Source organism: Plodia interpunctella, chromosome 4 (genome assembly GCF_027563975.2).
Source record: "Plodia interpunctella isolate USDA-ARS_2022_Savannah chromosome 4, ilPloInte3.2, whole genome shotgun sequence".
Lineage (NCBI taxonomy): Eukaryota > Metazoa > Arthropoda > Insecta > Lepidoptera > Pyralidae > Plodia > Plodia interpunctella.
Window position 1 is genome coordinate 1,139,449 of NC_071297.1, and position 13,806 is coordinate 1,153,254.

At 32.9% G+C, this 13,806-nt stretch overlaps 1 protein-coding gene across 2 annotated transcripts in view; it reads left to right on the forward strand.

The window, feature by feature from the left end:
- The window catches only part of alka (alkaliphile), a 35,568-nt gene extending 31,336 nt beyond the window's left edge, over nucleotides 1-4,232 (forward strand). For both annotated transcript variants that reach the window (XM_053744345.1, XM_053744346.1), the window contains one exon: nucleotides 2,238-4,232. In XM_053744345.1, coding sequence (XP_053600320.1) covers nucleotides 2,238-2,387 — 150 coding nt within the window. In that variant the 3' untranslated portion in view covers nucleotides 2,388-4,232. The remainder of the gene's footprint in view (nucleotides 1-2,237) is intronic.
- The last annotated feature ends 9,574 nt before the right edge of the window (nucleotides 4,233-13,806 follow it).

Genomic DNA, 13,806 nt, shown 5'->3' on the forward strand with positions numbered 1-13,806 from the left:
ATGCATTTAATTATGCCAAAAATTAATTTTACACGTTAATACATGTGAGCAATCAAAATTTAATATTATTGTTTATCACCAAAGTTATTGAGGTTTGCGTTTATCCCAAAATATCAATGATTTTATGGACGTAGTTTGAAATTCCAATTATTCCAATTCATATTTTATCGTGTTCTCTCGTTCTCGCGTGCAATGACCCTGGCATAGGAAAAAATAAATAAATAAAATAAAGAATTGCCAGAATTTATCAATGAAAATCGACTTCGTGTGAACCGCTGCACTGAACCTACCTTTACTATGAAGCGTAGTAGTCAGGTAACATCTTAAGTATTATAAACAATTATTATAAATATTTAGATACATTTTCGATTTTTTATTTTGTTTATGCACATAATATTATCAGTAATAGGTACTTATGGCCCCATTTTATTTTTTGGTATACTTAATTAAAAAATTATGGTGTATAGTTATAATGCGATGTACAAGTTCCCTAGCGATCCAGGAATAACATGTGAAAGTTTATATCACAATCGCCCCGATACATTTCGCTGCGAATCTAGCTACGGGAAAATCCTTTGTCCTATCCGCTAGGCTACATGATACAGCAATAAATACATAAATAATTGAAAACCGTGTAATATTTGCACCCTCATTTGAATTACTTATATTTTTTTTATCTCAGAAACAGCTCGAGAATGAATATTGCCTTTCTAAGTAGTTATATACACCCAGCGCTCTGTGCCAGATATTAAACGACCATTTTAGTACTACTCAATACTTGGTATAAACAACTTCTGAAGAAGTAAAAAGCTCATCTCATTTTAGGGTACCATGGCCGAATGGAAAATACGGAAACATTTATTGTTTCGTCATGTCTACGTGTCCGTCCGTTGGTATAACACAGCCATTTTATTCCGATACTCTAAGGACTACATAACGAAAACATAATTGATAGATTAAATTATGTACAGGATTATGATTTTTGCAAAAAAAAAAAAACATTAAAAGCTTTAAAATAAAGATGTTTTTAAAATGATATTGATGTTTATGAAATATCTTTTTTTTAATACGAACTATAAAAGTAACACAGAACTGAGCGAGGGCTGAGACGTGCGGCATCGCTTCAAAATGTAGACTTACAATTGTGTCACTCTCCCTCCCAACTTTTTGTGTATATTGCTATCATGGGCGAATCCGACTCACACTTGGCCACTTTAATTCTATCCGACGTTCGGAGAGTCTCACTGAGAGAAAACGATAAATGTTTAAAAGTTGATACTTTTAAACATCGATCGTTTTGATGTCTACAGGGTAAACCCTGTACACCTTTGCCCAGCAGTGGGACAGAATAGGATAAAAAAACATACCTTGTATGTAACAAATGACGAAACTACCTTTCGACAATCATTACATTGGCAGCTACAATAACTTTGTATGTAACTGTATTTGTTCTGTATCGTCTATTATTTACAAGAAAATTTATCATATTTTCAGCGGTGGACATACTCGTCAGTCCACCGCTCAACTTTAGTTCACAATGTATCTTCGACAACGAACTGGTTGGCTGGCATATTAAAATTGTAACCCTATCAACATAACAGTAATATGATCGCAGAAAGTTAGCTAAAGTCCTACCTTTTTATTTTACCTGGAGGGCTGATAAGAAAACAGAGAATGATCGTGTTTATCTTACAAAAACAACTACAAACTTAGCACTACATTAGCTTACTTTTTATTACAGCATAAATTTTCAATTGACGATTAATTAAAATCTCATTTCGTATTGTTTCACGGCTTCAAACGATGTAATTAGATAATTTTCTGCAAACGGCCGAAGCGCTCGGGCGTATATAAGGCGTAATTATCTCGATTTTCTAAATAAATAAATATAGATTTATTTCAACGTTTCTGTTTTAATAACGGATTATTTCAGATATATTTATGAAAAACTGTAGGAGCATTCTTGTATTATTACAAGCTTTTTGTTTCACCTGTCCCGTATCAGTGTTAAAATTTTACACTTCGCTTCAGATTCCATAACAATTTATTTTTATAATGAGCATGATCTGTTAGTACATCCAAGATCGGCTACCGACGAGGGAACTCAATGGTTAACTTCATGAGTATGATTTTGTCACGTATTGAATACATAAGTTCTCTCTGACGTCCTATTGTGCCAAAAATATTAATTTTGAAAAAAAAACTTCTTTCAATTTTGAATCTCATTCTTTTTTCAGGTGGCCTGGTTAGACGCCGACACCGGCCAAGAGCGAGTGCTGTGGAGGGAGATAGACAAGCTTTCCCGCGTGGTTTTCCCCGCGTTGTTCCTCCTATTCGTGACCATGTACTGGCCCGTACTGCTTCTTAAGACAAAGACGTCTTCATAACGTTCAAAAGTTATTGAAAGCCATCATTATTGTCAAACGATTATAATAAAAATTAAAGTACCTACCTAAGGATGGATTGCACCAGTCAACTTTGACGAACGCAAAGTACATCATTTTATCTTGACGACAAAGTTGACTGGTGCAACTAAATGTAAGTACGTAAGTATATTATTTTCCAAAAAAAAAAAAGTTTTATGAAAGTCGTCTTTACCTACATTGCTTAGTATTTTTGGCTATGTTAAAACTAAGCATTAAGTAGATTTACTAGCCTATTCTAGGGCGGAACCCAATCGGAACCACACCCTTTAAATTCATAGAAAAAGTATTAATTTCAAAGCCATAATATTCATAACACGTTTAAATATTGATGGCTATGATGTTGTATATATATTTCATCAACTTAATAAAGAGCTTATAATATTTGTTTAAAAATAGGAATTAGATAAATTTGCCATTTTTTGTATAATCAGTAATAACATCGTTTGTCGTATCAATTGAATTTTAAAATTATAACCTAGATGAAAAAAATACAAATATAGATATTTTACAAAAATAAATATATATATATATATATGATTCAAAAGCACAAATAATTCAAAATCATTTTTAAATCCTCATACGAAAGTTAAAAACTAAAATGAGTATTGAGTATCTAAATAACTTACATCAAATCTAAATAAAAATATTTAGTAATTTTTAAAGTTGCCATTTCAATTTTTGCAATTAATTGAAAATGTTTCAGACGTAAATCGTATGATATAATATAGATATTTTTGCATTAGTGATTTTAGTTTTTTATGTTCGTTAATTTTAGATATTGGTTTGGCATTAAATTTATTACACGAGCGTAAGTATTTGGCTTAAATAATATATTATTATATTTATATATAATAGGTTTCGCTAAGCGTTATGAGGTGCTGATAGAAAATTAATTAGTGAGATTGTTTCAGACTTAATATTATATTAAACCAGGCTATTGTGATTTGTAGGAATAATTCAAATAATATATTTATTGAAATTGTTAAATAGCTTTCTATTGTAAGTTAATACAAACTTATGACAACACATTTTTATTATTATATAAAATACTGACGAAAGGAAAGACTAGAAATGTTGTATTAATTTCATGTTGACTTTTTGTTTTTTTTTCTCTGTCACTTTCTTTTTACTTATCGCTCCTGGGTAGATTTATGTCGATATAAATCCATGTGATGGAGTTTTTTCGAAATTTGATAGGTAGTTATATGATATTAATTTAAGGGTGCTTAAAATCATTATTTTATAAATACCACTTCTCATGACCATTGTTCAGCTTTAAATCATTGTGATAGTTTACATAATAAAATATAAATACTTTATATAACTATGTAAATTGTAGAAGATCAATAATAGTTACTTAACATAAAAATCACTTAAGAAAATGAATTGTTCATAACAATTCATTTTCTTGTTATAAAAGAACCAGAGGTTATAATATATATAAACATTTTTGCCTAAAACGTAAATATTTTGAAATTATAAATTTCGAACTTGTACATTCACAAATAAAAACCCACCGTTTAAAAATATTAAATTAATATTTTTTTAATTTATTTGTAAACTGGCTAAAATTAAATAAAAAAACAAAAGAATAGGTTTTCACATGTCTCATTTACACTCATTTTTACATTAACTGATCATAAAATCATTTTCACTGTACAAATTTTATTAGATCTACGAGTAGTGTAGTGAAACTTATTTTCGGCCATAATTTATTTTTTATTTATTGAGCGCATTGAGGCGGTCAAAAATCCTGTTTGATTACAAAAATTTAGAAATGTTTAATAAAATAAAATGAAGATTTAATCGAATCCTTTTTTTTGTCCCTATTCATTTTTAATGAGCAAAGGCATAGATTAACTTTTTACTAGGCGTTTGTTTTATTTTCAAAAGATTTGAATAAAACACCAGTATTAGATAATCTTAACACGAGTATGTTCACAGAGTGTGTTACCTACTAGTTGTTTTATGTATTTAGGTACATAATTAATTATTATTTCTTTCTTATCGAAAGAAAAATATGATAACAATGTAAATTCATAAGAAAGTGGCTCACATTTTGTGAAAAAAATAACAAGGTATATTTGTCCAATGGGTCATACTTAATACCTATACTACATGTACTGACTTCTACTTACGTGTATCTGATTAAAAAGTGTTTTATGTATTGTAGTGACATCTATTGTATATTTCATACTTCAACTGTTAGTAAATCCTATGTAAAAGGGTTCCATTTAAAGAAAAAACTCTTTCTAATTTAGGTAGTTTTAATACTCCGAGATCTGGTCCTGAATAAAATAGAGTCTTTCTTTCTGTATAGATCACAGTAAGAAAATCTTTATTTTATATAGGTACTTCAACTCTTAGTGAAATACTTACTGGGTATATAAATTTAATAACCGAGATTTGATTCCGCCATTCGTCACTCATCATGTCAGTAGGTATAAGTAGATTTCCGTTATGCAAACACAAGAACGCCGCACTATTTTATCTCAGTTAGTGTCGCTTGATGCGCCTGCGCAGCCAGCATGAAGCCATTGTCTGTGACATGTGGCCTTCACATGCTTTTCCACTGGAACCGGTAAGCGATTGCTTTCATTACAAAACTGAGTTGATCAAGTTTTATTCAACGAATGTAACAAAACTACTTATTGTAAATGTTTGCGATGACTAAGTACTTAAGGTTTTTCGGTACTTCGTTATGTTATCTTCATAATTTCAATTCAAGAATTAGCTTAAAATTAAAAATGATTATTAATGAGCCCAAATGTATTGTGGGCATAAACAACACTTTTTTGTATTTGGGCTAAAATATATTTGAACCCGTGTACCTAAACCTGGTCAAAATATTTTCTTGAACAGCCAGTTTTTCTCAAGATATAGGTGAAGCACAAACTACAAACGCTGATTGTTTTTTAGTGTTCCGCACAAATTTAAAAAGTGGAACCCTTATAGGATCACTCATCCTAAAAGGGATCCTATCGTCTGTCCATTTGTCTGTCACAGCCAATTTGCTCCGAATCTACCGGACCAGAGTACCAATTTTTTTTTAATATGGATTTAAATTAGGAAATTAAAAAAAAATTGCAAACCTTATCAAATAAACTATCAAATAAAATAATTATTAACCTATATAGAAGCGCTCATTGTGAGAATCTTAAATATAAGTAGTTTTGTCATTATTGTAAAATAAAATAAAAAAAAAAAACGAAAATCAAATATTGCCAGAAAATTGTTGTAATATAAAACAGACCACAGCCATTCCACCTGCATCCAACGTCGGCTCCCAACGAGAGAATTCCTCAGCGGTGTACTGTGCGGCTGTAACTTTTTGTCACGCGTTGATTGCAACATGATGACGACAAGAAAAGCGTATAACAAAAAAATATTTTTCGTAAATAAACATGTTTGTTACTCAAAACTACTGAATGGATATTGATGAGATCATGTTACGGGGCAACATGTAATACTTGTACATAAACATTTTACCCCAAATTTTATGTGAAGATATTTATTACTATTATACTAGACTTACATTTTTATTGAGATTGAAGACATTTTGACGACCTCTGTGGCGCAGTGGTAAGGTTCTTGCCACTGAACCGAGAGGTCCCGGGTTCGATCCCCGGTCGGGTCATGATGGAAAATGATCTTTTTCTGATTGGCCCGGGTCTTGGATGTTTATCTATGTATGTATTTGTTATAAAATATAGTATCGTTGAGTTAGTATCCCATAACACAAGTCTCGAACTTATTTTGGGGCTAGCTCAATCTGTGTGATTTGTCCCAATATATTTATATTTATTTATTTTAAAATATATATTGAAGCCATACCACACTACAATATTACAAGATCTAAGTATGAATACTTGGATCTATTAGATGTATATTAACAGTCTGAATACATACTATAATTATCTCAATTATTATTCTCTCTTCATTTTAAAGTCTGCTTTCACAAGCGCAATTTATTACGGGAACGATATTCAGATGAGCTCTCAAAATAAATTCAATATGTACGAAATACTGGAAAGCAATAATAATAAAAATGTTTATTTATTCATAAAAAATCGCACGTATGTTAACTAAAGGAGAAAGGAGAATAAAACTAAAGGCGCTAGTTAGATAGGTAGGTGGTGTAATGGTTGAGACGCGCGTCTGTGGATCGAAAGGTCCCAGGATCTTATTCTACTCTTGCCACATGAGTTTGTATACCAATCTGATTCATGTATAGTTGTTTTCATAGACCACCACTTGCTTCCGGTGAAGGAAAACATCGTGAGGAAACCTGCACACTGGTTGATTATCAACTTGTGTGTGAAATGGAGAAGGCAATGGCAAACCACTCCATTATTAATGCCAAGAAAGTTGTGTGTATAATTCCACGTAATGACCACGACCCTCAGCCATGAGGAATACGACTATGAAGAAGAAGTTAAATAAGTCTGGGGTCTAATAAGTCAATTAATTTGTGTGGTTTTGTATAATCCGCGATAAAAAGTATCCTTCCCCTTTCAGTCCTCCAACAATCTCCAGACCAAAAATCACCCTAATACAAAGCTACATTTTGAAGCTACGTTGATAGTTCTATAGTCAATTCACTTTCACTGATAAAATTGATGATTCTATTTAAATTCATATGACACTTTGTTCACTTATAATTTACACATTGCATTTGAAGCAACATTTTGTATGAAAAGTCGAAATTTTTATTCGTAATATTTTTTTTTCTACCAATTATATACAAGTAAACTTTTCAAATAAAGAGCGCGGAAATCTTAAACAGCCGACACTTTTTACGCACGTTTTCACCAGAGCCGTGCGATTCATTCCGATTAAGCTTCGGTAGCATTTTTTTAACAATTTGCTAAAAATAAATATTTTTTCAATTAGGTTTCTCGCTCAATTTATAATAAAAATAATATAACGTATTTTTAATAGAAATAAAAATGATTAGTTAGGTATAAATATTGTTACTTAGTGCTGAAGTCGAATAAAAGACACAAAAAAAACTCAAAAATCAAACCAATTAGGTAGCTGCTTACAAAATTACCTTCGCATGCACTAATTGTCAAATTGATTTGACAACTAATTTACATAAGTGTTACCTATATGAGTAAAATTGTATGTAGGGTGACTTAATTACGTAGACAAGTTAGCTGATGTGCGGATGAAGTTTTATCATATTTTTCTCGCTCCCTTCTCGTCCCGGTTACATCCGCAGCCACGAGTCGTTGGAGTCTTTGGATGAATTGAAGGAGATTATTAAAATTTCTTCTCCACACAACAGCCTCAGTTATGCTTCATATCTATTCACCGCTATCTCACAATTTTCGTAACTTATCTATTTCACGAACATAAAAAAGAATTCCCAATAAAATCAATTTATTACTTTCGACACGTAACTACGCAAGTCACGTACAATTTTCCTTTAAGCACCTTCTTATACCGCGTTTATTATTTATGCTGCGTATGTTTAGTGGTTCCCGCCCTGGAATAGGACAACTATATATCCTCGTGTTTACATGGTGAAAAAAGAATAAAAATCCTTGACAACTGAAAAACAGCAACGGCATATATTCATATTTTCAGACCCTGTGGCCAATTGCATCATGGTCAACCCATAGTTGGAATGAAATAGCCGCTTGTTGGTAAACAGGTAGGTACCTATTTGGATTTCTTTTATACGAGTATCCTGTATTTTATGCTTCGTCGTCGTCAAAACATTCGTCCTTTGTACTTTATACACGTGTCGTCCCACAACTGTGACAATTGGCGACTTGACTATGCGATATACATATAAATATATAAGAAAATAATTTGCCACTTTAATCGCTCAGTTTTATAAATTACGAGATTTACATTTTTTACGGTCTAATTAGGGAATTGATTTATATTAGGAATGCTTTTTAAATCAAAATCCGTGATATATACGATACTTCACCGTCGTTACGAGCTCCATACAAAATTTTATTTTTGACATAGTCGGAGAACATCGCCTTATTTTCTAAAATATTTAATTAACCATTTCAAGTCAAACAGACTTAACCTAATGCAACTAGTAATATATTCTATAACTACCTAACATACTAAACCCCGAAATGCGTTTAGACGAAGGTGCAGCCAGTCTCAGTTGGTTACACCTAGAATTCCGTAAAATATAACAATTCCGCTGTGAATTTCCCCAATGTACAATCGAATAATATTTGGCTTCCGACATAAGTAATTCAAAATATTTAGAGCTCTTGTCATAGGAGCAAACTCAATCAAAATTAGTGCGTGATGATTTATATTTATGATTGATTTGTATAAACAAAGGCTAAACCGCCTTTGTTTACACAAATAAATTAATAACACGTACACATTAGTGTACCACCGCCTCCATATTACGAATACGAATAAAATTAGTAAATTTGTTACGGATAAATTACTCGTAACTAATTTACTAATTTTCACAGGTATCACTAACAATGGCCAATACGTGAAATTGTCTAAAAATAATACAAAGTATTTTTTGTAGAAATATCTGTTACTACTACTAGGTACTTAATTAGTTACTGCTATTACTTACTGTACCTACCTAACATACTAAATTCATCCGCCACTGAGAGTGACAATTTCGCATAAACTGACTATTTTTAGTGATACCTGTGAAAATTAGTAAATTCGTTACGCGTAATTTATCCGTAACTAATTTACTAATTTTCACGGATAAATTACTCGTCGGTAACTAATTTTCACAGGTATCACTAATAATAGCCAATATGTACGCGAAATTGACACTCTCAGTGGCGGAAAAATCGAAAAATCCCTCCATCCCCATGGCGAAAAAAAGGTTTACTTCACTGAACAAAATTCACAGGAAAAAGAAGCTTATAGCGAGGCACGAGTATCCAAATTCCTTTGACGACTGAATCGATCCCCTCGTGGGGTTCAGTGACCATTGTATCTAAATCTTAAAATGCTTCCCTGGTACTTGCTAACAGAAAGCAAGGAAAGTGAAACCTAGGTGTCACCATTTAACACCTTCGTTTAGTCATAGTTAGCCCCAAACTTTTACTTTCGATCTCGCTAAATCGTTCAGTCACGCCAATTCGATGTGATTTTTATCGATTTTCACACTAACTTAATGGTTATCATTTTTTATAAGTGAATATTTCTCTAATCCTTACCTATTGTAAAATAAGGTCTCAAAAAATACCCGATGGATTTTTCATCAATAGACAGTGAGATCCCTGAAGAAGATTAAGAATATAATGTATTATGGTTTTAACCGAGCGAAGCCGGGACGGGTACATAATTAAAATCGATTTGCAAACAGCGATCGGAAAATAGACATTTTATGAATACTACAATGTGTGTTCTATCATTACAAATACATCTTGGCAAATATAATACGTATGAATAAGACCTATATACAGTTTAGCCAGAATTTGATTACCTCCTTTAGATATTTTACGACTTGTAAGTCATAATATTGTAATAGTGATAAACTAAGAACTGAAATCTCTTACGAAACTTCCTTGTTTGGCATTCCACCGTGAAAATTTGGAAGTTCCTACGAGTAACAGTATACACACACACACACACACGAGATCCGTCAATTTAACGAGTTCTCCAAGGAATATCTAGCATTACGTGACTTCGTCATTGATGCGTTGAAATACCGGATAAATTGTGTACGAGGTTATTACCCCATCGCCATATGACGACCTCGGTGGCGCACTGGTAAAGTTCTAGCCACTAAACCGTGAGGTCCTGGGTTCGATCCCCGGTCGGGTCATGATGGAAAATGATCTTTTTCTGATTGATCCGGGTCTTGGATGTTTATCTATATATGTATTTGTTATAAAGTATAGTATCGTTGAGTTGGTATCCCATAATACAAGTCTCGAACTTACTTTGAGGCTAGCTCAATCTGTGTGATTTGTCCTAATATATTTATTTATTTATTTATATCCCGATCTACTAGCGATGAATTTTAACATCTATATTTACTATTAGGACAGCCGGTGACAAAGCTTGACCCGGAGTATATTATATTTAAGTTAACAATTATAATTTCAAATGATTTCCAAAATATGTAGATCATAATATTCTTGTATTCGAATCAAACGTAGACGTAGGTAGACGAATCGCGCAGTTAAAGTGGGAGTGGGCGGGACGGGTTGACAAGAAAAGAAGACCAAAGCAGTAGTGGCCGGGACAGGGACTGATCCGATTATATTATTTGGGTCACGGGAAAACGATGGACGAGACTGGCACGGGACCGAAAAACGTGACTTGAAAAATGGGAGGCCTATAAAGAGCAGTGGGTTAACATAGGCTCAAAATGACGATGATCAGTATCCGAATAGCGGTTTACTTACCTATTTATAAAGCACTATTTATTCCAACACATTACCTTCCCTCATGGCGGATTTCCCTTGCTCGACATTTGTTAGGTATTAAAAACAAAAAACTCTTTCATATCGATCCCACATAACTAAGTAGGAATATAAAAAGTTTACTGGAAGCAATTTCAATAGAAAGAAATTGTATCTTGAAAGTTTTTTTTTTTTCAGTTTTATCTATATTTACACTGTTATTTTGTGTACCTACCGTATGAATGAATTAATAAATAAATAAGTCTTTATTTGGTCAGGCTACAACCAAAAACAATAAGCTCTGGATGTGCATACGTATTGACTTACTGACCGAAAATCTTTTGTGTTTAAGCCTCACCTCAAATCCCGCATTTTTGTCCACAAGTGCCATTAGCTAAATTAGCTAGTTCTACATGCGTGAGCCATCATTACAAAATATTTATTCATGTCACAAGTACCTGGTAATGTGGCTATCAACTATAACCGTGACCTACATCAAGCTAACTTTGTCGGACAGTTTGTCGGTTTTCCTTATGCAATAGAAGGATAGGCGATAAAGATTTGCAAGATAGGTATAGTTTACTTATTTTGTATTATGTTATACCTATTCATATTTATTCTCATCGTAAATATATGAAAATACAAGGTATGACTTTTTAAACATCAGATAAATTTCATAGGCTGTTAACAACGCGAAAAAAATATGTCGTGAAAAGAGAATATTATAAATATTAATTGTTGACATTTCATACTAAAAGTGAGTTGTACCAGTCAACTTTGAGCCCACTCAAAAGTCCGATTGATCAACATCAATCGGACTATAATTTCCTATACAATTTTTTTATGAACTGAACAACTTCAGTTCATAAAAAAATTGTATAGGAAATTACATACTTTCATTATTATCGATTATTACCATTTTTATCAATTATCAATTATTTAATTTTGATGACAGTGCATTATTGTGACATGCATGCCCTGATGGTGCACCCAAGATTGACTCTCAACGAAGGAACTCCTCACCTTCTTACTGCAATGACATGATTTATTTATGAGTTAAACGCAACAAGCTCCCTGACGACAATAAAATATTGTGTCATTTTTCTTCTGTAAAAAAACTGCTTTCAAATACTTTCTTTGGATATTTTTAATTTATAAGTAGTTATTTACAAGTTATTTTTAAGTTAGATTGATTTTGTTATTGTGTTTTTATTATATTTATATATTTATTCATTCTGTAAACATGTGTTAGAAATATTTTCTTTATTCAAATTGTCAATAGAATTCTATCTTTTGTGTGGCTCATTGACGGATTTGCGCAATAGTACGTGACAAACCTTTTCCTCCTAAATTCATCTTTTCTATCTTACGTACGTGTCAGAGGATCGGCCAAGCGTGAGCCGGATTTCACTTTTTTATACTTGAGATTTGTTTTCATGGTGTGTACGAGTATATGTTTATGTGTGTTAAAATAACAGACCTACCTACATAACAATAGACTTACATGCTCTGATGAAACGGTGGTGGTGTAATGGTTAAAACGCCCGCCTGTGGATCGAAAGGACTCAGTTTCGTATCCTACTCGTGCCATATGAGTTTGTATACCAATCTGACTCATATAAATAGTAATTTTCATAGACCACCACTTGCTTCCTGTGAAGGAAAACATCGTGAGGAAACTTGCACACTGGTGGACAGTTTAGTTCACTAGTGTGTATGCTACCACCACTTATTATACTTACCACTAGATGGCGGTAAGTAGTCGTAAAAGTCATGTCAGATGCCTTTAGCCTCGATATGATGATGAATAGATCTACATGATATCAAAACTGTCCAAAGAACCTCTACTTGTTGGATCCATATATATTATATTGTGTAAAGAGTACCTCCCTTGTATAGTCGTAATGAAAAGAGAGAGACAAGCACTTGACTAAACAAAGCTGTACTGAGCGAGCGAAACGAGCGAGATCTAACATTCTACTTTTGGTGAAAATAATTTTTTTGTATGTATGTATGTTTGTTTGTTTGTAACGCGATAACTTTCGAACAGTTGGTCCGATTTTGATGCAATTTAAAAGATATGTAGAATCCGTCAATATAATTTTAATTTTGCATCGGTTAAGTAACGTTTTTGAAATATTCACAATTATGTAATAATTCATCAAAAATATATTCTGTATTGTACGTCTCGCGAGGCCTAAGTTCGCGGCGAACAAGTAGTATTTTACATTTTAAAAATATCGTCATATTGACAACAAACTAATATAATAACAGTTATATAGGTACGTGCAGCACCTGTTTAAATATAATGCCGACAACGCCAACCAAACTAGCTTCTCATTTTAAGATGAATCATATAGTAAATGATATTAAACAAAACCAATACCACAATGTTTCGTAATTATAGGTTTGATTATCCCTACAGGCTTTGCTCCGGCTGGCATAATGTCTGGAATGGTTTGAAAATCTATACTAATATATAATATGTAATATTACTAATATTTTATTTTTGACGACCTCGGTGGCGCAGTGGTAAGGTTCTTGCCACTGAACCGAGAGGTCCCGGGTTCGATCCCCGATCGGGTCATAATTAAAACATATATCTGGAGCATAGCATGATATGGATGCGAAACATGGACACTCACCAAATAGGATACCGACGGATTAGCCGCTTTTGAGATGTGGTGCTGGAGAAGGATGGAAAAAATAAGCTGGACAGTGAGAAAAAGCAATGAGGAAGTGCTGGAAATGGTAAACGAAAACAGAAGACTGTTGACAGAAATAGAAAATAGAAGGGGAAGAATGATTGGCCACTTGATACGACACGACGCCTTATTGAAAACTATTTTTGAAATGAAAGGTGAAAGGAAGAAGAGGTCCAGGGAGACCGAGGTGTGCAAGTCAACTGAAAGAGAAGGCAGGCGTTGTGTCGTATTGAGACCTTAAATGCAAAGCCGAGGATAGAGAGGCGTGGCGTATACTCCACCGACAAGAGCATAGCTCTTAAATAATAC